This window comes from Salarias fasciatus, chromosome 2 (genome assembly GCF_902148845.1).
Source record: "Salarias fasciatus chromosome 2, fSalaFa1.1, whole genome shotgun sequence".
In the NCBI taxonomy this organism is placed as follows: Eukaryota; Metazoa; Chordata; class Actinopteri; order Blenniiformes; family Blenniidae; genus Salarias; species Salarias fasciatus.
Window position 1 is genome coordinate 22,700,610 of NC_043746.1, and position 23,361 is coordinate 22,723,970.

At 42.7% G+C, this 23,361-nt stretch overlaps 1 protein-coding gene across 1 annotated transcript in view; it reads right to left on the bottom strand.

Annotated features, from left to right (window-relative positions):
• slit3 (slit homolog 3 (Drosophila)) overlaps positions 1–10,896 on the bottom strand; it is a 288,135-nt gene extending 277,239 nt beyond the window's left edge. Inside the window, exon 1 of the mRNA XM_030116436.1 lies at positions 10,609–10,896. Within this exon, the coding sequence (XP_029972296.1) occupies positions 10,609–10,799 (191 nt within the window). The 5' untranslated portion in view covers positions 10,800–10,896. The remainder of the gene's footprint in view (positions 1–10,608) is intronic.
• Between the last annotated feature and the right edge of the window lie 12,465 nt (positions 10,897–23,361).

The following is a 23,361-nucleotide window of genomic DNA, read 5'->3' on the forward strand; positions in this document are numbered from 1 at the left end:
ACAGAAAGGAGGACTGAAATGAGGGTTTTGTGGTGTTACTGCTTGAAAGAGTGGATGGAGAGATGAGAGCCTGCAGAGTCTGCTGCGCCCACAGTTACACATAATTAAGAACTGCATTCAAAAAGAGAAGATCAAAGAAAAGCAAATGTTTCACCAACACTGGGTTGATGAAGCTTTAAAGTCCATTGCAATACGTGAAATATGCCTTATTGTGATTGCTACCAGGTGAAATTCACCTTTTGAATACAGATTATTCTGTGCAATAGTTTTACAAATGCGTCCTTGCAAAAACGGCATGGTTTGGTACGTTCACTGAGAAACTGAGACCACGCAGGATGTGTCAGGAAACAAGATAAAGACGCACTTCCTTGACGTTTCAAGAAAAAGCACAAATTTTCATTTTCAGTAACTTCGAGCAACTGTTTTCCCGTAAATAAACACCAAAAATGCAATGAAACTGATGCATTTTCACTTGAAGACGTCGTATAAATGGTGCCGAAGGCATATCATCACACCAATGGAGTTGTGTGTATCTGCCTTCACGGAAAGATACTTGAACACTCACACTTGTTTGACATCATTTACCCTAAAATGGTGTGATCCTGCCAGAGAAGACACCTCAGAAGGTAGAAACTTCACACTATTGTGAATGTGCATACACAGAGATAAATGTTCTCTTGCCAGGAACATCACCAGTTTTTCACAAACAAACCTTCAGCCGAGCTGAAGAGTGCAGCATAAAAAAAAAAAAAAAAGAACAATGATTATGGTTCAAGTCACACTCTCATGCAGCATCTACTTACTGCCACAAACTCACAAATAAATACAAAATAGGCATAGGCGCAGGTGTAGTGGAGGGAGTACAGAAACTCAAAATGAGAAAAAGTCCCTGCAGAAGCAGCGTAACGTGTTGCTTTGGCGACAAAATAGCCGCATAGCTTGTTAACATCAAACAACCTCCAGCTCACTGCACACACAAACCTACGCTGAGGTTGGAATCCTTCAATCTGAGGACTCTCTGAGCAGAAAGTCACAGAAGGTCATGTGGCACAGAGTCTTCTCTCTCATTATATGTAAAATCTCCCATCTATAACCAATTGTACAGCTAATCCAGTGAGAGGCTCAGAGTGAACCTCATGTTGGAGGAGAGCCGCCGCTGGCCTAATCATGAGTCCGCGCAAAGTGTGGGGCTGCATGCTAAAATCTCCAATCATATCCATATGCAAGTTGATTGGAAAAAATGCACCTTTTTAATGCATACGTGCCGCTGCTCTTGTTCCAAGTTGTGAATTACACAACATGCATCGACTCTGGCGGTGATTGTATTTTGGCTGGTTCTTGCTACATCAAAGAGTTGTTTGAAGATTAAAGGAAAAAATACAGTGTGACACCAGCTGGGCTGTTGTCATAATCAAATCATGACTCCAACTTGCAGCTTTAAAATGATCATTAAAGTCTTGTAATGTAGTGATTGTGCCTGCAGAAAGGAAACAACCAGGCAGGTGTTGGACCATCGATCAGGAAGGCAATGCTTGCTTTAGTCCACGGGTGCCAAACACTGACGTTTTCATCACGTTGTGTCACAACAAAAAAAAACCTTAAATTTTAAACTTGAAGATTGCTTTACGTCTATCTTAGTTGGGACAAAATTGGGCTGGATGGATAAGACTATGATACAAGCCCCCAAAATGCATGTTTCAGCTTTTACTCTACAGAGATTCAGAGGAGCATCTTAAAGGGGCTGTATCATGCTTTGTTAGCTAGTCCAAACCCTAGAAATGGCATTAACATGGTAATAGTTTATTTTTGGCGCAAAAGGAAAAGTCATTTTGTGTGAAATAAAAGATTTTCTGGGGCTAATTCTGAAACCCCGAAGAGAAAACGCTCTGTTTCACTGAAAATCCCGCCTCTCCCCCTGTGGACTTTGACTGACAGCGAACTTCAACCAATCAGCACTTCGTTAGCGTCTCTAAGGGTTAGCTTTAGCTCTTTAGCTCAAGCTTCTCTACACGGAAATACACGCGAAAACGTATTTTCCTGTTAGAAACTCACCAAGCGCAGACCCTTCAGACTCTTGCTCTTGCTTGACTGTTGCTTTCACATGATGGTTAAAGTTTATCTCCGTAATCAGAGTTAGAAAAAAGCGGCAACGCTGATTGCCGAGGGCCTGCGGGAGGGGGGCTCAGGGGAGCCATCTTCACCGTGTGACGTCAACGTGGGAAAACAGAGCGTTTTCACGGGTACGGGAGGGGCTGCCTCTCTGAGCAGCACAACAAGGAGGAAAGCTCAAACACGCAGGCACAAAGGAAAAAAAAAAACGCTTTGGGGGTGTTTTTGGTGAGTACATAACTATATAACAAGGTTAAAACATACAAAAAGTGAATTTTGCATGATACAGCCCCTTTAAAATTGTCAGGAGTCAATTGTCTTCTTGTGAAATGTTAGACTTCTTATTGATTAATTGACCATCCAATCAGTAATTTCAAATGTTTCCAGGTCAGATTGCAAATTTTGGATACAATGTGTCGCATGCAGCAGCTTCACTTTTAAATGTGCACGTTGAAGGAGTTTGACTCTGCAGTGTGGTAAATGTGCTCACTAACTCGGTGAATATGCATGCAGTCAGCATTCTCTGGAAGACTGCCCATACACGTCAACATGTACGTCCCCAAGGAGGTTACAGCGATTCGGGCTGAAGAGCTGACCAGTACTGAAGATGTCAGCTCACGCGAGGAAGCATTGAAAAAGACGAGGTCAAAAAGCTGGAAGGGTGGTTGGTGTGTAGGAGTTGGCAGTCTCGCCTCACAGAGAGGCAATCCTGAGTTCTCGACTCTGTGTGTGTGCGTTTCTTCCAGTACTCTGGCTTCCAACCAAAGTTTGAAACGATGTGCTGAATGGTAAAAGGTGAATCTGAAGTTGTAGGTGTGAATGTGAGAGCTTGTTTGTCAGTTTTGAGCCTGTGATGAACTCGTAACCTGTCCAGTGTTTACCCATTCCTCTGCCCAGTGTCAGCTGGGATTGGATCGAGCCTCTCATGATCAGATATCGGATGGATGGATGGATGGATGGATGGATGGATGGATGGAGGTGTCAAGGTAGGACTATCAGACATCTTTCATAGTTCCACAGATTGCAGTTTGTTTTGACTCAGTTGGTAAAGCAGGTTGTCTCTCCATCAGAAGGTTGGACACACTGAATCCCGACAGCATGGCAGCCACCTTCACCGGTGCATGAAGGCATCTGACTTATGTAAAGCACTAAAGTTACACAGAAGTTCATTCTAATTACCATTTAGTTGCAGTAGCCACTGGTAGGATGGATCTACAATCAGTGTATGAGTTCGGTTTTAACTTTTAATCCAGCACGGGTGCATTTACCTTTGCTAATCTTGTCTATCCCATCACTGAACAGCAAACTTTATTTTCAGGACCTGTAGAGGGCTGCAGCGTTCTGTTTTGCTAAATGATATTGCATCACACCAATACCCTGGGATGCATCCAGGCTTTGGTTCCTTTCTGTGTTGAATTTGTATTTTCTCCCTGTGATAATATTTTTTGTTTTCTCCAGGGACTCCAGTTTTCTCTCACAGTCCAAAATCGTGAATATGAGGTTCTTAATGATGGCTCTTAGGTTGTGGTGAGGTGTGTGACGTCCAGTCCAGTGATGGGCTGCTGATCTGTTCAGGGTGTAACCTGCCTTCACCCACACTCAGCCGGGACTGGCTCCAGTGACCCCTGACCCCGAGTTATATAAAGCCATACAGATGAATGGATTGAATGAAGACCAAAAACGAACAGTAAGTAAGTGAGTAAACTTTAATTTCCTAACAGAGTTAAGCGTAATGTGTTGGTTTTGGATTTGGTTTGTGATGATTATTGCTGATGCTGAAACCTGTGTCTGCAGCGTATTCACACATATTAAAACACACTTTTACCTTTGTGTGTGCGTCTGCATGCATAAGCCTGGTCTCTCATGCATATGCCAGACCGTGCACCTCTTTTTCTACTTGTGTGCTCGTATCGAGTGTTCAGCATGCATGAATAAAGTATGAGTGTGTACATTTTAATGTAACATCCAGCTTGCCCCATTTCCCAGAAGGGCAGTGCCCACTGTCAGTGCCAGCTGGCTTCCTCTCCGGCAGACTGAAAGTCATTATAACGAAAGGTCAACCGGCCGCATGCTGGAGAAATTTGGGGAAGAGAATATCACCCACTGACCTAGAACTGGAGCCTAAATACTGGTTAGACTCAGCAGTGCCATTTGGCATCCGACAGCCGAATCAAACGGAGTTGGACGGGGACAAAATAGTTACCGCAAGATGGCCGTGGATGATAGGCGTGACATTAAGAGGCTGTTTGAGAACAGCAAGCTCATTGTGGTTTTTGCTTCTTAGTTTAGACTCGTCTGCTAGAGCAATAACACTCGGCTGCTCCTCAGATGTATTACATCACCGTCAAACCCACGATAACAGCGAGGAACACTCTTCACTGAAAGATGGCTTTTCTTCAAAAGTTACCAGAGCATGTGTGCTGACAGAACTTTTCTTCAAAGTGGCACACATTTGCAGAAATACTCCACAAAAAAAAAAGAAAAAGCTGCATATCTCCTTCCCGCAAAAGCTGGCGAGTCATCAATGAGGCAGGAAAAGAAGGAATTCATGGGGATTACCAAAAAAAAAAAAAAAAAAACAGTTGGAAAACAGTTTGGATTTGCACTATCACACATCTTGGGCGCAGCTCAGAGTTGTATACAAGACGATACGCCTGGAAATGATGTGGGACGACGGTTCAGGTCACAGCAAAGGAAGGTTTTCTTGATCCCATCGAAATGTTTGAAATGTAGAGAACCAGAATTGCGTCAGTACGAGTTAGCCGCTCCACAACATGCAAAGTAGTGAGAGACACACACACACACACACACACAAACACACGGGAGAATTCCTGTCTCACCATGAAATGCCGTTTCACAGTGGAGGGTGTGGTTGTAAGAGCATCCAACGACCAATCAACACTGAGCTTTGATAAGAGCCAGGAGCCTGGGGTATGTGTGGGCTTCGTCTGTGTGGACACACACACACACACACACACATACACACACACCAGCAGCAGCAGGATCCCACCGTTGTGCGCTCCGTGGTAGGTTGGCACGCTGAGGGGAAATGGGAGCTGTGAAAGCTCCACTGGAGAGATGCTGCTGGCAAACCTGAGGTGTGTGCATGAGCCTGCGTGCGTTTTGGAAGGTGGAGGTCAAAGAAAACGTGGTGGAAGCGAAATAAGAAGGAGAAAGAACGGAAAAGAAGGTGAAACGAGGCAGAGGCGGCCAAAGTGAACAACGGAGCGAGAGAAGAAAAAAAATGAAGGTTAAGGGTGGAGGAGAAAGATGGAGGGATATTAGAGGAATACAAAGTTGGGATGAAATTTAAGAGTTGCCAAGGGAAGGGAAACATAAAGGAAGGACGGAGGGGGAAAAAAGCCATCCGAGGCTCGAGAAAGCAGAGAAGGTGTTGCTTGTAAAAATCTTGCCAAAAGTTCCTCAAAGTGCTGTTAGCGAGGGGAAAAAAAAGGAGGGGGGAAAAAAAAAAAGCAGTTAAAATGGGAATTAGTTTGTGTAGAGTTGGCTGGAGCAGCTCACCACTTCCAGCGCTGAGCCCATTCAACTACAAACACACACTTATTCAGTCTGACAAGCTGCATATATCTTAAAAAATGTGATCATGACAGAGCTGAAACTTGCTAGTGTAACACATTTAGCTGTTTGTTTGAACACACAGACACACACACACACACACACACACACACACACACTGTTTCAGCCAGTATTTCCTTCCTGGCTGCGGCGGCGCTCGGCTGAAAGCTCCCTCTAGAGTTCGCAGGATTTAATTCCCCCACATTTCACGGCGGTTGAAGCAACGGTCTGGAATTCACAGCTCTAAAAATCAACACTCCGGGGTATGTGTGTGTGTGTGTGTGTGTGTGTGTGTGTGTGTGTGTGTGTGTGTGGGTTTTTTGTATGTATGCCTGTGCGGTCCCCGCAGGGCAGGTGTGAACTGAACCCGGGAGAGAAAGGCCGTCCCTGTTTTCCAATTCATTTTGCCCGGCCTCGTTAAGCCTGTTAAGCCTCCCCCCAAAACCCTCCACTCAAATTAGATGCAAATGAGGTCTCAAGTGGCTTCCCAAGGAGGACATTACGGAATTGACTGGCCTGAGGTAATCTGCAGGGCTGCCTGTGTGTGTGTGTGAGTGTGTGTGTGTGTTGAGTGAACAGTTGAGGCCACCACTGTTTTTTCTCTCGTTAACCTTTCCAAAAGCTCTGTTTACAATGGTGAAGAAAACCTGAGCTCTAACGAGATTAATTCTGTAGTTATGACAGGTGGGCTGTGGCTACGAACGTCTCCCTCGCTCTCAAATCTAAACGCCGAGCAGAAACGAACGTGCACCACGCTGCGTAAGGAAGAGAAGAAGTGGAGAGTGACTAAAGTTTGAAGAACCGTGTTGATGGTGCCAGGCATGCTCCAACTTCGAAGGATTTCTCGCATTTCAGACCAATCTATGAAGAAGAAATAATCTTTTAACATCATTTGAACCTTCCTAGGTTAGATTTACTAGGTATTTTTATTGTATGAGCAATTTAAACCAAAAAAAGTTTTCAGTCTTTTTAATGAGATAACACAGAAAACCTCATGCTATCAATGTATGACCAGCTACTGAGTTTTATCTGCCTTTTGACATCATTTTGAAGTCTTGAATTTCACTCTATTAATATAAAATATGAGAGAAAAGTTCTGTCTCACAGCTTCCTGGTAGTTTTGGACCGTCCTGAATATCTTAAAGTGTCTCTGAGTTACGATGCAGCAGAGAACATTTGATAAGTCCTGCTAAAGGATGGGAACAAAGCGGATAATTTGGTATGAATCCCTTCACTTTGCTTCTGTGTTTTACCCTGTGCTTCACCTATCTGTGGCTTTCTGTGTTTGTTTTCAGTGTCGTTCACACAGTCCGTCTGAGTTACTTTGATTCTGTACATGTGTCTTCTTAAAGTGATAAAGGGAACGGCGGCCCGGCAGCCCAAAAAAAGATTTTCCACTCGAGATAAAGCGGGAGTCATTTTTCTGACTCCTATGCCACATGTCCTGTGGTCGTGTTTCAGATTTTTCTACTGTGGTGAGACAAATATTACACACTTCTTAGTTGGATTTAGCGTTGCTTCTGAAGAAGTTCAAGAAAACACTTCAAAGTTTAACCTTGGACATACCTTCAGAGATGCTTCCTCGCCGTATTACCTCTACAAGTTAGTGGACTCACACTACACGACTTATACGAGAAGATACTGATCGTGACGACGTTCCGACAGATTTTCTGGGATTTTCCTCTTTCCCCTTCCATTGCAGGGTGAATGCGTGTGACCGCACCATGCCGGAAACATACATGTCAGTGGAGTGCATGTGCACCGTCCTGAGCCTGATGCTATGAACTGCTGCATACCGACATCCAGCCAGCTCCCTCAACAGTGCAACACTGCGCGGCCTTTGAAAGTCAAGAACGTCCCGCTGCCAGGAAACTTCTTAAATAACAGACTCAGTACATTTAAATATATTTATGAGTCTCCAGTTAAATATAAACGTGTGTTGCCAGTTTTTGATGCCGTGAACAATTCCGGTATACTCTTACACCACCCCTGTCACAGTGACAATGACAAACAGTCCATGAGCGTTACACCATTCATTTATTAGAGGCTGCATTTATGCGTGAGACAATGCAAGTTTCTCTAAATATACAGGGTAATGTTAAAACTATGACCCATGTGGAAATCTATCCATCCTCTAATGCAATATTATCCAATGGTCCATAATCCAACTGGTCCAAAAGTACCGAGAAAAACCCACAAATGCACAGTAGATAATGCAAAGTGCAGATAGAAGAACCAGACCTCCCCTCAAACTGGAGATATTCTCAATACATCGCTTACTATGAACCCTTTATAGGCCACTCACTAATAAAAATGTAACCCCTCAACACTTTAAAATCCAAGGAGAAGCAAAACTGTTCAATAATCACATATCATGAAAACTGAAGCAAAACTGTTCAAAATCAACGACAATAATACATGACGTCGAAATAAATCTCTCAAAAAGCACTTTAGATTGCTTAGACATTAGTGAGTTCTATCATCCAGCAGTACAATGTGCGCTTTATAACAACAGTACACTCAATATGACTTTTAAGATGTATGTTTGAAAACAGATGTGGTCACTTGCTGAGTTTTAGATGTCCAAGAGCAGTTTTCAACATAACACGACATCCGCTGCATTAACTGGGAACAGAAGTTTTGTTTCGAAAGCTAAAGGGTCAAGCAAGCATTGTGTTTCTAAGAAATAATAATAATAAAAAAACAAGTGTCTTAACATTCAGTACAACTTCTTTTCTACATACTGTAGTATATTTGTTTTTATTTTACCACAAAAACCTAAAGAAATACTCAGTTAATAGTCAAAAATACTTGATATTCGTTATTTCCAAACTTTCTTGTGTCAAAATGATTGTATTATTAGGCCAGATTTCAACACTGTGGTTAAACAAACTTGAGCATGTTTCAGATTCTGGTGTCCAGTTTGACTCAATCCAAATAATAATACCCATGTCTCTTTCTTACAAGTTTCCGTCCACTGTAACCTTAAGAACTGGAATCTCATCCATTTTACTGTTTCCCATCTCAGCTAAAATATATCAGCGGAGAGAGAGAGAGCAGAGGGGAGGCGGAGAGGGAGGAAAACAGCAACTCTTGGCCCGAGTCACAGCTGAAACACTGACCTGGATAAATCAGGGAAACATAAACACATAGTTTCTGGAGTGAACCGTGAGGGAGGGGCTGCTGTTACCCCTAAAATCCCACCCCGGGGACCCCCAACCACAGGCAGCGGACAACCTTATCCCACCTCGCTATCGCGCTCCGCTTTAATTATTTATTTTGCTAAGGTGTAAATGTCTTCGGGGGATTGCTATGTAGAAGCCTGCGGGTCCTCGGAGGTCGCTTAAAACTTTAGAGGGCAGACGGAGACGCACGGAGATCAGTGTTCACACTCGCAAGCAATCCGATCACCGAATCCAGCCCAAACACCAACACAAACTCACACACATGCTAATCACATGTTCATATGAGGCAGGATACCCCCCACGTGTACGCACACACACACACACGGCCCCCCAGCTCTCCTTCTGCAGCCTACTGATTGTGTTTGTTGTCTCAGGGTTAGGTCTGTTGTTGATCGCCCGCGGGGCTTTTGGCTGCTCCGTTATCATGCATAATCACTTCCATACCTTAACAGCTATGTGTGTGTGTGTGTGTGTGTGTGTCTATGCTGGTGTATACGTGTCAGGATGGAGCTGGAGGTGGCAGCTGTATCTGTCAGGGGTCCGTCCCCGCCTCAGGAATGAATATCATTTCAGGCTAAACTGGCACCAGGCTGGGAGAAAGGTCACAGAAGAATTCTCAAGAGTAAATGTTTGGGATTGTACACAAATGCCAGAAAAATCCAACCGCGGTTAGATGTATAAACGGTTTTGATTCCCCAAAGAGATAGTGGGAAAACTTTGGAAAAGGAGATTTAGGAACTCTTCACAGTTTGTGACTTTCACCCTGCTCTGCTTTACTGCCTCTCCTCAGTGGAGTCGTGAACGGTTTGGAAATTTCATCAATAAGCAAACACAGTTAAGTTAATTTTCAAGCAAATAATCATTTTAAACTTAAAAACATTAACCTTTTATAAAGCACTTATTAAAACAACTGAGCACAAATAACTTTTTATTCAACTTGAATGACTTTTTGAAGTTAGTGAAAATCCATGTATAGGTCATTAACATAATAAAATTAGTTTTAAAGTGTAAAACTCACCAAAATCACACTTTTCTATTCAGAACTTACAGCTGAAAGAAATGTTGCTGAGAAGTTGTGAAAGGTCATTGAGTGCTTAAAGTCCAACTATTCCTCTCTTGAAGAGTCTCTCTGCTATGACTCACTGGACATTTGAACATTAATTCATCATGAAACTGATTAAATATTTTGTATTCAAAGTTTATCTACATTTTAAATGAGGTAGGACAAAGGGGGAAGCAAGTAAGTGTGCGTGACTGTGAGAAAATTAACCCATAGGTGCAATAAGATGTCAAAATTGTCAGAAATATGTAATATTTAGCATAAGTTATTGCTGCAAGTTTAGAAGAAATGTGAAGGAATTCGGAAAAATAGCAGATATGGTGAGTTGCCTGGTGAAGGGCTGAACAATAAATCAAGGTTTCCTATACAGTCTGTGTCTTAAACAAACTTAAAATCTTGTTGTGTCCCTGTAATGACTTAAACTGTGAGTTTAACCACATTTTTGTCTTAAATAGGGGAATATTGTGGCAAAGTGTTCTCGTATGTAGTCCTGTTGAGATTAAACAAGTCTTTCTATATCACACATTCGCAAAACAAACTATGTTGACTCAGAAACACGTTATTTAAAACTTTTAAAGTTTAAACTCTCACGGCAGTGATGTGACGCGTCCAAAAAAGACGCACCAGCTTCACCCGAACGGATCAAAGTTTCCTAAATAGTAACCCAGCCGCACTCACAGGCGCTCCGCATTCCTCGGTATTCCTTTGGGCACCGTCTTCAGACCCAGACCCTGGCAGTCCACATGCGACCCGGAGCAGCTACACTTGTGCGGGCATCCATCCACCGGCGCGGCGCGCAGCAGCAGCAGCAGCAGCAGCGCGGAGAGCAGCGCCAGAGCCCGGCACAGCGCGGCGCGCTTCCCCGGCATGATATCCACTGGAATTACTCCCAACGCACGCTGAATGAAAATCCACGGGGGTGAAAGTTTAAGGCTGTGGAAGCGAGAATCCCAAAGAGAAGAAAAAATAAAAAAAAAATAAAAGAAGTTCAACACACTGCTTGGCAGTGCGATTGAATTAATTAAAAAAAAAAAAAAGGTGAAATCAAATTACGCACGCAAGTTGTACAAGTTCACCAAACTTTCTCCCGACGCAGCCGATCAGCCTCCTCACAGCGCTCCTTTGCCATTGAAGAAAAGTGAGAAAGTGAGAATCTAAGATGCGACACGAGAGGGAAAAGTTCTCTCTTCAAACATCTGATCGTGCGTCACTCAGAACCGATGCGTAAAAGTCTCCCCATTCACAAACTCTCCGGGAAAGAAAGAAAAAAAGTTATCAGCCCCGGCTCCCGGACTTTCCAAGGTGTTTAGCTGGGGTGTAACCTCTTTCCAGGGAACATCCCTCCGCAGTCAGGGAGCAGAAAGAAAAGTGAGAGTTGCCGAGGAGTTGTTATCAGAGAGAGAGGGGAAAAGTTGAGAGAGAGAGAGAGAGAAAGAGAGAGAGAGAGAGAGAGAGAGAGAGAGAGAGAGAGAGAGAGAGAGAGAGAGAGAGACAGGCGCAGCGCTGGACTGGACTGGTCCGCCTGGAGACAGAGAGAGAGAGAGAGAGAGAGAGAGAGAGAGAGAGAGAGAGAGAGAGAGAGAGAGGAACACCGACCTGACTGCAGTTCCCCTCCAAAAAAAAATGTCTCTCTCTTTCTCTCTCTGCAAACTTTTACTCTAAACTTTACATCAACTCTCAGTAGATATTTTAACTAATTGTCCTTTTTTTGTCACGGCCCATTCATCACCTTAATGATCCAGTTTTGGATCACGTGTGGTTTCTGAGCCATGTCTTATTTGAGCTCTCGATCTAATGCATCACCCCCTGGGGCTGGAGTGTCTACTGTCAGCACTGATAAATGTCTTCAACAATCAGCAGATGACACACAAATGGATCAGTCAGCTGTTGGATGAAATGTAATTAAGTCTATGTGTAACAGTGGTGGTGAATTAGACTGAGATCAGGATGATATAAAGAAGTATTACATTTAAATGTACATGTTTTTATTGAGTTTTCTGTGTAGAAAGACAAAAAAGGACTTTGAATGAACTCAAAACCTGAGCTGAAATAAACTTTCTAGAGTGTTAATAAGTTCAAGCAGTTGTTATTGATCATATTTCTACAGTTTTCAGAGACTGCAGTGATTTCCACAGAACGGGACAGACGGATTTATGGCCATGGTGCAGCAAGTCGCAGTGCAGCTGCTGCCCTCTATTGGCAGAGGGAGTTATTTATCCAAAAAAAAAAGGCTGAGATTTGTCCGTTTGAACTAATATAATTATTTCACTTCTAATTAAATCAGTGTCCACTGCATTAATCCTGCAGGGTCCTCACTTTCAAAAAAAAAAAAAATACTTTGGTCTCTAATGAACAGTGTGATGTTCATAAATATTGTAACAGCCAAAACCCAAATGAGGTCTAATTCTTGATGTGAAGCTAATTAAAACATTCATTTTACAGTCCAGCAGTGTCCCACCAGAGGCAGAGGCGCGTGGCCAGTGTAATGTCTGATCACTCTGAAAGTCAACACTCCTGCAAACAAGAACATGAGATTAAAGAGACGTTGTTCTATTCAGTTTATTTCCACACTTCTCGAGAGGTCTGCTGTGAATTAACTTCAAGAGACAGTCTGATTATAAATGATGCTCCACACGTTCATTATGCACAGTGACCTTGGGTATCTATCAATACTGAAATGAATGAAAATGTATTTATTTCCATATATACTTCCTTATATACTCGCCTCATGAGAGTTTTCCTTTGCATAAACATGTACTATCAGGTGAAAGACAGAGACACACTCTTCTCACCAACACATTAATGTTAAAATTATGAAACTTCTTTCAACTGAGGGGCTGAAGTTTGTTGCATTTAATTTATTTTTATTTTGTATGAACAAAAAAATGCAATCATGTTTTTTGTGAATGAAACAAATAAGGTGTTACTGAATGTTACTGGATTGTTGTTTGTTGTGGTGTGAGGGTTGGGGATTACCATCACAACCATGCATCATCAATAGGGTAAACTCACTTTTTACTACTTTATTTAGAAGCTAGTATCAAGCAGCAGGGAAAAAGTGCAACAATGCAACTGCAGCAGTCCGTACAGCTGCAGTGAAGAGATCAGTTCACAGAGTAAAGTATGAAAGGTGATGCCCTCATGTCATGAGTTAATCGGATACTTTCATCAAACTGTACATGTTACCTACAAAAGCTTAAATAGAAGCTGCTCCAGCTTGAACTTCATGTCTGATCCGAATGGCAAGCAGAGAGGGGCGGCCGTTCTCCAGCAGCAGCTAATTCCAGCTCCTCCTGGGGGATCCCCGGTGCCCTCTGGCATATCAAGGAAACTGATTCCTTCAATTCCAGCCTCTGCCCTCAGGTTTCTCCCCGCTGGCTGTGGCCGTGCACACAGTGAGCAGCCTGTCGGGGAGATAAGCCGGGCCGCTCTGGAGTCTGAAATGCAAATATATCAGCAAGACACCAGAACCCAGGCTACATACTGTACATCCTACTGGTGCAGGAAATCCACTATTTTATAAGCATAAGCAGGTTATTTTGAAAGGCTGCATCACCGACACTGACTGTATAAATAGTCACAATAGTATCAAGTGTATATGATCAATGGGGGTTTTTCTAGAATTTTAAAATGCATCTTGACGCATTAACTCCCACAAGTTCATAATGGGAGGGTTAGCCATGTGTCCAGTTGTAACCTGATAAACTTAATGTGATCATTTATAATCATGCTGTCATGTGATGAGAAGATGTCTGCTGAGTCAGCATTAAATGTCTGTAAACCGTCACAGCAGGAATACAGAATGTAGCTCCGCATGGACGATTCTACGTTCCCACACTGATCTGCTTCATTCCAGCAAAAAGGTGACAAGGAGAGAGTGATCGACTGCACAGTGCAGACCAAAGTGTGCTAAAAGAGGCCTTTTTCACCAAAATGCAGATGTTTACAATAAATAACTCCAGAAGTGGCATCACACACCAACAGGGGTATTAAAATGAGAGCTCTGCGTGCTTTCTGACAAACTTTCTGACAAACAGAGACACCATGAAGTGAACGACTGCAGCGCTGAGCCCACAGGAACAAAAATGTGAAGTGTGATGTGTAGCTGGAAGCTGTTTTGAGACATGGGAGCAGTATCGGAGGTGACTGATCAAAGAGAAAAGTCTGATGAACAACACAAACAAAAGTCTACAAACAGAAGTCACGGTGAGCCAGCTGCAGAAATGTTTCACTTGACATCTGTTTGCATACACTCCCAGCATTTTGTCTAATCTGGAACATTTGTACCTCCATGAATCCATCTTATATCCCGGTTCGCTCTGTTCAGGATGGTGTAGCATTGGAGTCCTATCTAACTGTGGCCGAGCACAGTGTTCACCCTGGACAGGTCACCAAGCCCACCACAAGGCAAAGACAGAGAGAGACAGACAACCACACACACTCACACCGAGGGGCAATTTAAGGTCTTCAATTAGCCTCACATCCATGTTGTCATGAAGACAAATTTGTTAAATTGTCTTTAGTGCCAGAGGCAGTGCACCTGTAAGTAGATCTGCTTCCACACTGATGAGCATAATATCACATCTGCACCTGTAGATCACATCTCTGGTCTCTAATGAACAGAGTTAGATGAACACACAGAGCACAAGAGTCACGCTACTGTAGGAAAACACTCTATGGAAATCTTTCCGGGATGAAATTCAGACTTTAGTTTTCCTTCTGTGGTGCAGTTCAAACCAAAAGTCGTGTTAGTAGTAGTTGTTGCAACACTGTTGCTTTTCCCCAGACGGCCAAGTCATATTTCTATTATCACTTCATTTGGCGAGAACCAACAGTACAGTGCCAAGGAATGGTACAATTACATTTAAAAAAAAAGGAGTATATTGTACTTTTTATTACAGTTTTGATAAAAAAGCACAAGGCGAGAAGTTCATCCAGAGAACAAGGGTTTTTAGCTTGGGACTTTTTTGTTTGTTTGTTTTAATTAGATACCAGGATTCCTTCTTTCTTCTTATTAGAAATATAATTTTAAGCAAATGTGTCCTTCTTAGCCGCACAAATGTTTTGAATTCCGTGTCTGTTTTTTATTTTTATTTTTTTATCATCACAGATGTCTCTAATGTCATCCAGCCAAATCAAGACTGTAACCAGAGCTGTATATATAACTATATTCCAAAATGAAAGCAACAGATATTTCCTGTCGGATGCATCTGTATTAGTAACCAGGACAGTGTGAGTTACAAGTAATCTCAGTGCCAATGCCCACATGAGACAAAAGCCATAAACAGGAAGTTTATTTGATGTCCAATGTAGGAAACAAGAGTTGCAAATTGACTGCTCTTGGGAAAATTAATGAGGGACAAACAATTCCTTACGTGAGGTTAAAGAGACCCTTTCAGGAAATAAACAAGCAGCTGGAAAAGTCTCATCTCTGAATTCAAGAAGGGCCGCACAAACAAATATGTCAAAAAGAAACGGTACCACAGCAAAAACAAGAGTCAAAATGTACGACAGATCAGCCTCCGCTGCGTCTGTGCAGATGAAACCACTGTTTGTGCTAAAGATGCTTGTCATTAACTTGTTGAGGTTGAGGGTTTGAGATTCAGCTCAGGACCTTTTGATTCATGATCCCCTCCTTAAGCCTTTTCTCCTGAAGCCTCCGCTGCGTTTCAGCGGAAAACCCTCAAAAAAACATGCTGAGTGCTTCACAAAACGAGACATTAGGAGTTTGTGAAGTGAATAAAAATTGGCTGCCGCTGAACTTCTCACACCACAAAACTCCTGCCACCCTTTTTTTCCCCTGTCTTTCCTCACCCTCTCTCTCTTTTACCGTCCTTCTGGTGCCCTTTTCAACCCTGCATCTCCTTCCCTTTGCTTCTTATCTGACGAAACCGCCTCTCTTTCTCATCCCGTCTTGCTTTATTTCTCAAGTTTCCCCCCCCCCCCACCCGCAAATATCAGTTCATCTTCCTTCCCCTGTAATTCCCTCTTTCTTTCTTGAGCCACAGTCTCTGTATATTTATGAGCTGAGAGACAGTGCGCTCCTAATTAGTATCTTTCCGCGGTGCCGAACTGAAGCCAATGACCGGAGTAACGGCTTCACGCCTCGCCGCTCCCACACATCCAGGCGAGAAAGCACACATTAATATCACGCTGTCACACGGAATTTCCTTTTCTGTTGACCGAGTCTCTCTCACGTATGCATAAGAAGGAGGGAATATTCCGGTCGGGGCTCCTCTGAAATTACATTTACATTCGAGGGTAATGAAAGACATGATTTGCATTCGCTGCCACCACTCTGAGCCAATGTAGGATGTGATGTTTCATTTATGTAAAGCAGCCGGAGATAAAGATGTAACAGGGACAATCTTAATGCCAGAGAATGAAGCAGGAATTCAGACCAGAGTTTTCTGAGTGATTAACCATCTTCAGCTGTCTAACGTCAGCGCCGCCTTAGAAATAACAAATGTGGCAGGGACAATAAGCAGACGCACGCAGCGACTGGAAGACAAAATTATCAATTGAAAATCCGTCCATTTGTCGCACTGGTTTATCCAATCCCTGCTGACTCGGGGCTAAAGGCAGATCAGACCATGGAGACGTCCCCAGAAGGGTCAAACACACTCAGATTCCCTCCTAAACACTGTGATTTTAACAATGTTATAAGATCAGCGCGAGCCACACTCAAGTCTGCTGCGATTAAAACACAAGCTCACAAATGTTCGTAAGTCGATCTGAAGCATGAAGAGTGAAAGACAATGCGAAATATATAACTACACGCATTTCAAAGCACATACTCAACAGCAGATTTGTTTTTAAACTTATTTTTTCCATGTACATATGGTCTGTTCTTGAGTAACTGGTGCATTTCACCCATTTCCCACTGGGAGAAATGCATCTTAGTGAAACTCAGAGCTTCCCATTGGGAAAGTGGGAAGTTTTACAGAGCTCCCATCAGCAGATCTGATGGCATTTAGCATGGCAAAAGCAAAATGCTTCCCCACCACACTGCGCTGAAACAGAACGCTCTGGAACCATAAAGCTGCAGAACGCTTTTGTGAAAACAGGGTCTCAGAAGCAGATGTATAAAAATAGTCATAATGATTGCAACTCTTCACTTCTGAAGAGACGTGAAACTGAGGCTACAGTGAAGTTTCTTGCAGGATTGCCCACCTCTTCATTAGACCCACAATACCAGTCCGCAACACCACAACAGTTCAATGGCGCTCACATTATCAACATCTTCAAACTGTTTCAGCATTCCTGCTTCCAAGAACCTATTTATTTGAGTGACTGATACTGAATACTAATTTTTAAACTCTATACAGTTTATTTAACATAAAGAAACTCATACGGTACTTTGGCTGTCAGTGTGGAGGAAATGTTTGAATTTATATATTAAGGTCTACTTGAGTCAAACTGAAGAAGAAGTGGAAATTGTCAGTTGTACTGATCAAGGTCAGTTCATCAAAATTGATTTTTTTTATGGTGCAATCTTTTTCCTTGATAAGTTGGTATGACTGTGCCATTTGTCCTTGTCGTCTTCCCACTTACCGCCTCCCATCACTTTTCTATTCTCCTCACAGATATTCCTGTCTTCCTGTCCTCCGTCCCTCCACCCCCTCCTCCCTCCATCAGGACGTGGACGGATTAGAGAATAACTGGAGGAAAGTTTGGGCTTCTCTTCACATTGGATCTCATCCTTTTTAATGGTCTGAGATCTGATGATTCTTAACATTTAAGAATATCATGATGGACGGACACTAACGTCCAGGATGGGTGGGTCCACTTGGGGTCCTGTGGGAGTCAAGGTTGGCAACGGTAGAAGGGCAGTAACGTGGATTGGCGTCCCAGTGTAAGGTTATAAATTTTCTCACCTTGCCTTGTCCATTTGTGGAAAGGCCCCGTCTAGAGTGAAAACGCATCATTCTTGCATTTTCGTTTCAGAAAGGTTTTGTGTTTACACAGAAACATTTTCAAAACTATGTCTATTTAAAGGTGCTGTAGGCAGGATTCCGCATCTCCGCCATCTTGCTTAGGTTTACCGAAGCAAGATGGCGATTTGACCCATCTAAGATGGCGATTTGAAACCCAGCACAGCCAATCTTGTCCTGTTTTCTCTGACATCACGCCCTCACGCAAGTTAAGCCCCTCCCACAAGAACGTGCGGCGAACGCCCCTCGACCAATCACGGTTAGAGCCTCAGGGGCTCTTCTGATTGGTCAAAGATACCTGGAGCTGTCGAGATTCCTTTTCAGCTCAGAACAGAGACAGATGGAAACCCTGCGCCCTCGCGGTAGTGCAATTATGCTACACTCCTAAAGGATTATCAATGGATACTCTGACATTTAATCCAAAGAAAACAAAAAAATTAGCATTGACTAGCTAAATCCTGCCTACAGCACCTTTAAACATTTTCTAACTCAGCAGAAAAGCTGAGTTAGACGCAGTTTGCATGCCAGGCCCCAAGTTGTCTGTTTTGTACTCAAAGCACAATGCTGTTTTCACAAAGTTCCATTTTCAGTTGCTACCAGCACTAAGCCCCGTTTTACACTGACTGCAGAACAGAACCAGGGTGGAACGTCACACAGCAGCAGCCACAAGCGTAGATATATGGCTACAAGAATTAGCCCCCATTGTAATTAACTGCTGTATTTCCACCAGATCCGAGCTGATCGGGAGGTTTGCCGATCCAACCAGATGTGTATGCGTTGTGGAGTGCAAGGGGGAACTTTTAACTTGGAGGAGCGGCATCTGGTCGTGAAAACGGGGTGTAAAAACTCGCTAACTTGCTCAAAACTGCCGTTACTCTATTTTCTAGTCTAAGTTGCTATATCTAAGCAAAGTATGTTAACAAAGCAAGACACACACACACACACACACACACTCAACAATTATACAACTATACTCAAAGATGAGCCACACAGGGAGAACATGCAAACAGAACCTGGACGTCGGGAATCACGGTAACCACAAAAATCTCTTCAGGCCAATAAAAGAAATTGTCCCCACGAAAGTTCTCAGGCACACAAACACCAGAGCGCTCCATCTCACACACACACACACACACACACACACACACACACACACACACACACACTGCTGTTTCTTAAAGGGCAGTTAAATAATGCCATATGTTGCTCCAGCGCCTTTGTTTCATCACGGGGATATTTCTTCTCTTGCTGCTTCCCATGTTGTGTTTGATTGATGGTCTAATTTACGAGAATATCGCACACACACACACACACACACACACACACACACACACACACACACACACACACACACACACACTCACCAAACTGAAAACCCGTTGGTGTGTCAGAGGGATTATTTTGCCCCTGCAGATCCAAATGCCTGTAGACAGACTAAGTCAGTGATACTCCTGTAGTGCGCTTCACTCCTTTAAAAACCCTGGGAGTGACTCTTTCGGAGTGTGATATACGTTTCAGAACCATGGAGGAAATGCGTCTCTTTTTGTCCCATTTGACCGAAATATTCCTGCGTTATCCATCCAGCGGAGCGGCTGTTTTAAAAAGCTGGAAGCAGTTAGTGAAGCCACACACTGCAGCTCCGCAGAGCAATTTGTGATGTGCCGCGGGTCTCGAACACGCCGTGTACAGTAACGTGCACGCTCGCCGCACGGCTGCACAGCCGCCGTGCGGCGGTGTGATTTGGGGTTCAGTAATAATAACTCATTGAACTCTAACCTTTATGATTAAACTACTGATTGAGCTGCAGCACATCTGCAGACATGAGCTGAGCGTTTGCAGTGTGTGTTTAGCTGTGAAGGCTATAAATTATTTATTATGAGACTTTTTTTTTTAATCTTTATTTAATTTCCTTTACTCAATATTGGCACAACTGGTTAAAGAAATGTTTTCCAAAAGGCAAAACAAAAGTTATTCTTTTCATTTATCTTTGATGGGTTTGCTCGTGTTTTGACAATGGGACCAATAAAATATCTGGAAAATGTATTTTCAATATGTGGTTTAGAGACTGAGGAGATAAAAGAGACACAGAAAGACAAATATAAAGTGAGAAAGAGAAATATTTATAGGTTATTCTGAGAGGCATGTGCCCAAGTCAAATATTTCTGCTCGCAGAGGAGGTAGGACCTGCTGAACACACACACACACACACGACTGCATTGACAGTCTCTGATGTGGGTATACAAACAAAGTCATTTAAAGACTGACTTGAGACTAAAATTATTGGAAAAATATTGGATTCATGATGAGAAGTATGAAAAGCATTCTCAGTTTTATTGATAGATATGTAGAGATAGGTTCCCTCTGATAATACACGTTTTCAAGTGAAAATGGTACATTTCTGTCGTGTTTTTGACGTAGAAGTTTCTGAAACCTGATTTGAAAATGCCGAATTCTAAATTATAAAAATGTTAAGAAGCAGAACTTCCCTGAAAGGCCGTGTCTGCTCCTGCACACCAATACTGCAGGCAATAGTTCTTCTGCACATGCCGATCCCAGCGGAGCCCTTTATTTAAGTGAAACTACAGTGAATGAGCAGTAAGAGAGGAGTTAAGACTCGGTGTTATATATTTCATATTATTACCCTCAATTAACCCGCGGTGGTTCAATCAGAATGCAGTTCATCTGTGCGAGTCCGTGTCGTCTTCAGCTAATTTCCAGTGAGGGATAATTACACAGATGTAGATTTGTGGCGGGAGACGTCAGCAGAGGCGGGGGAATCACAGAGATCGTCCACGTGTGTTTATGTGTGTGTGTGTATCCAGAGCAGAGGTTAACCTCTTCCTTTTGCTCTCTAACGAGCAGCGGTCAGAGGTCGCGTTACAAATGAAGAAAGAGGAGGGAAGAGGAATGAAAGGACAAATTGTAAAAGGAGGCGAGGAAGGAGGCTGATTGGAAACCAGATGTCTAATGGAGTCTATAAATAACGGCGAGGCGGCCACAAGCAGAGCGGGGCATCGAGCAGTGCTCCGGCCACCATCATTAATAAGAATAGAAATGTTGATATGAGCTGGAAGGATTCCATTTCCTGGAGAAAATACAAGTGAACGCTGCTAACAGCTGAACTGTAATGCTGAGGAACTTAAAGGACTGTTTGCTTGACAATTTTTTTTAGAAGAAGAAGCTTTTTTTTTAAACATATAAAACCAAAAAACAATCGAAGAAAAACAAAGAACATCCAAATATGTAGACAATAAAGAAGAGACAACACAATCTGTGCCAGTGTGGTTTGAGCGAGAGCAGGAAGAGGTAAAGGTTTGAACTGTCTTCTTCCAGCTTTCACACAATTCCTTCCTTCTTGCTAATAAATCTTGTATCATTGGAAATTCTGACGAACTGCATTTGTGGGATGAGCAGCAGAGCTGAGCATCAGGGACGAGGAGTCTCTCATTTTCTCATTTTAAATTCCTTTCATTGCTCTAACACACTTATATTACACTTAAAACAAATGTTTGTTATAATCAAATAAATATCAATTTTGATACTCCACTCATCCCCTCTTTTTTTATGAGAGACCCCTCTTTCTGGTTTCATTACCCGTCTCAGTCTGGTCAAATCCAGAAGAAGCTCATTCTTGAAGGATTCAGCTTGAGGTTTTTGTTCACCCTTTCAAGAGAAGAATACACTAAAAGTCACTAGAATTCCAACGGCTTGAAATGTGACTGAGCTTCTGAGTGTTTTTAATCCTTTCATTCAGTTGTTTTAGTCTTCTTCTCATACTCCACCTTCTCCCCATCTGTCCTCCCTCCATCCTCTCAGTCCGTCTCCATCCTCCTGAATCAGATATCCTCGTCTTATCGGTGTGGAACTCCACAACTCCACCGTAACAACAACACATTCCTGCTGTGTGTGTGTGTGTGTGTGTGTGTGTGTGTGTGTGTGTGTGTGTGTGTGTGTGTGTCTCAGTATCTACGACAGTCAAACTGGCGCTTTGTATCAATGTTTTATTTGTGAGTGAAAGGGAAAAAGTAAAGGACACTGTAATGTGTGTTTGTATAAGTATGAAAGAGATGAGGAAATAAACGTGTGTGTGTGTGTGTGTGTGTGTGTGTGTGTGTGTGTGTGTGTGTGTGTGTGTGTGTGTGTGTGTGTGTGTTACTGTGTGGACACATTCCTCCTCGCCACTTCCAAACCCGGCTGCCTTTGCTCAGAAGGCCAATCAAAACAGACATAAATCGCACCAGTATATAAAAGCACAGAGTAGTGTGTGTGTGTGTGTGTGTGTGTGTGTGTGTGTGTGTGTGTGTGTGTGTGTCTGAAGAAATATACTTCGCTTATTATAAGCTTCTATTTCATAAAGACGGACACAAAAAAAACCCCAATATTATTGGTAATAGCGTAACGCCAGTCTCAGACTGGAAAAAGAGATTCTCCAAATTGAAAAAATGGCAACGATTGTCCAGAATTCATAAATCCTTCAGGCAAAAAGGAAAACTTTAGTTTGCCTATTTTTTTTTTTTTTTTAATTACTGTAAAAATTTTATGTGAGAATGAGAATGAACTGCTTTTTGTAAGATTCAAAGAAACTGTGCTCTTGATAAATGTTCTGACACAAAGCTGAGCTGACTTGACTCCGTTCAACTGCCAGCATGTGTCCGCGGCTAATTTCACAGCATGTCACCTGATCCACTGAGGGAATACCATCACAGGTGAGTGTGTGTGTGTGTGTGTGTGTGTGTGTGTGTGTGTGTGTGTGTGTGTGTGTGTGTGTGTGTGTGTGTTGGTGCATTACAGGATCTATGGTAATGCTATTACCGTATCAGCGTCTCATTTCCACCCCCAGTTCTCTGCACGTGATGCTATCTGCTCCGTTTATGAAGCTATGATTACAAGTGTGCATGTGAAACGTGCATACCTGAACGAGGATGTGTGTGTGAGGCTCTGTGTTTATGTGTGTGTGATTTTTCCTGTGAAAGTTCCTCAAGTATAACTGCTGGAAGTCCCTCTGGGAAATCAGACATACTCATATATTAAAAATAGATGTAGAAACAAGAGAGAAGTGAGAGATTCTGTGTGTTAACACACTTCTCTGAATAATGTGTATCCGACTAATTACTGTGCAGGTCAGACGGCTCCGAGTAGCTCTCCTATATTATTCATGTCACTGGGGGATTAAGCTAATTAATCCTAAATTACTTTTCTTTGAGTCTGATCAAGACGGATTTGTGCAGAAGATGATGTAATTTGCGATTTCCTCTCGCGGGCGGTTATTATTTTTGTATTAGGACTTCACAGCACTCAGAGGACACCTCTTCATTCAGCAATTAAAACTAAAGGCGTATCGAAGAACATTTTTAAAGTGCAATACCCAATATCTACCAAAGATGAAAACAACCTCACACTCAGGTCACTGAACGGCAATCGAGTTAAGGAGTCTGAAATGAGATAAACTCCTGTTTACACGAGAAGAAATGTCTCATTTCAGTCTTCCTGATATGGC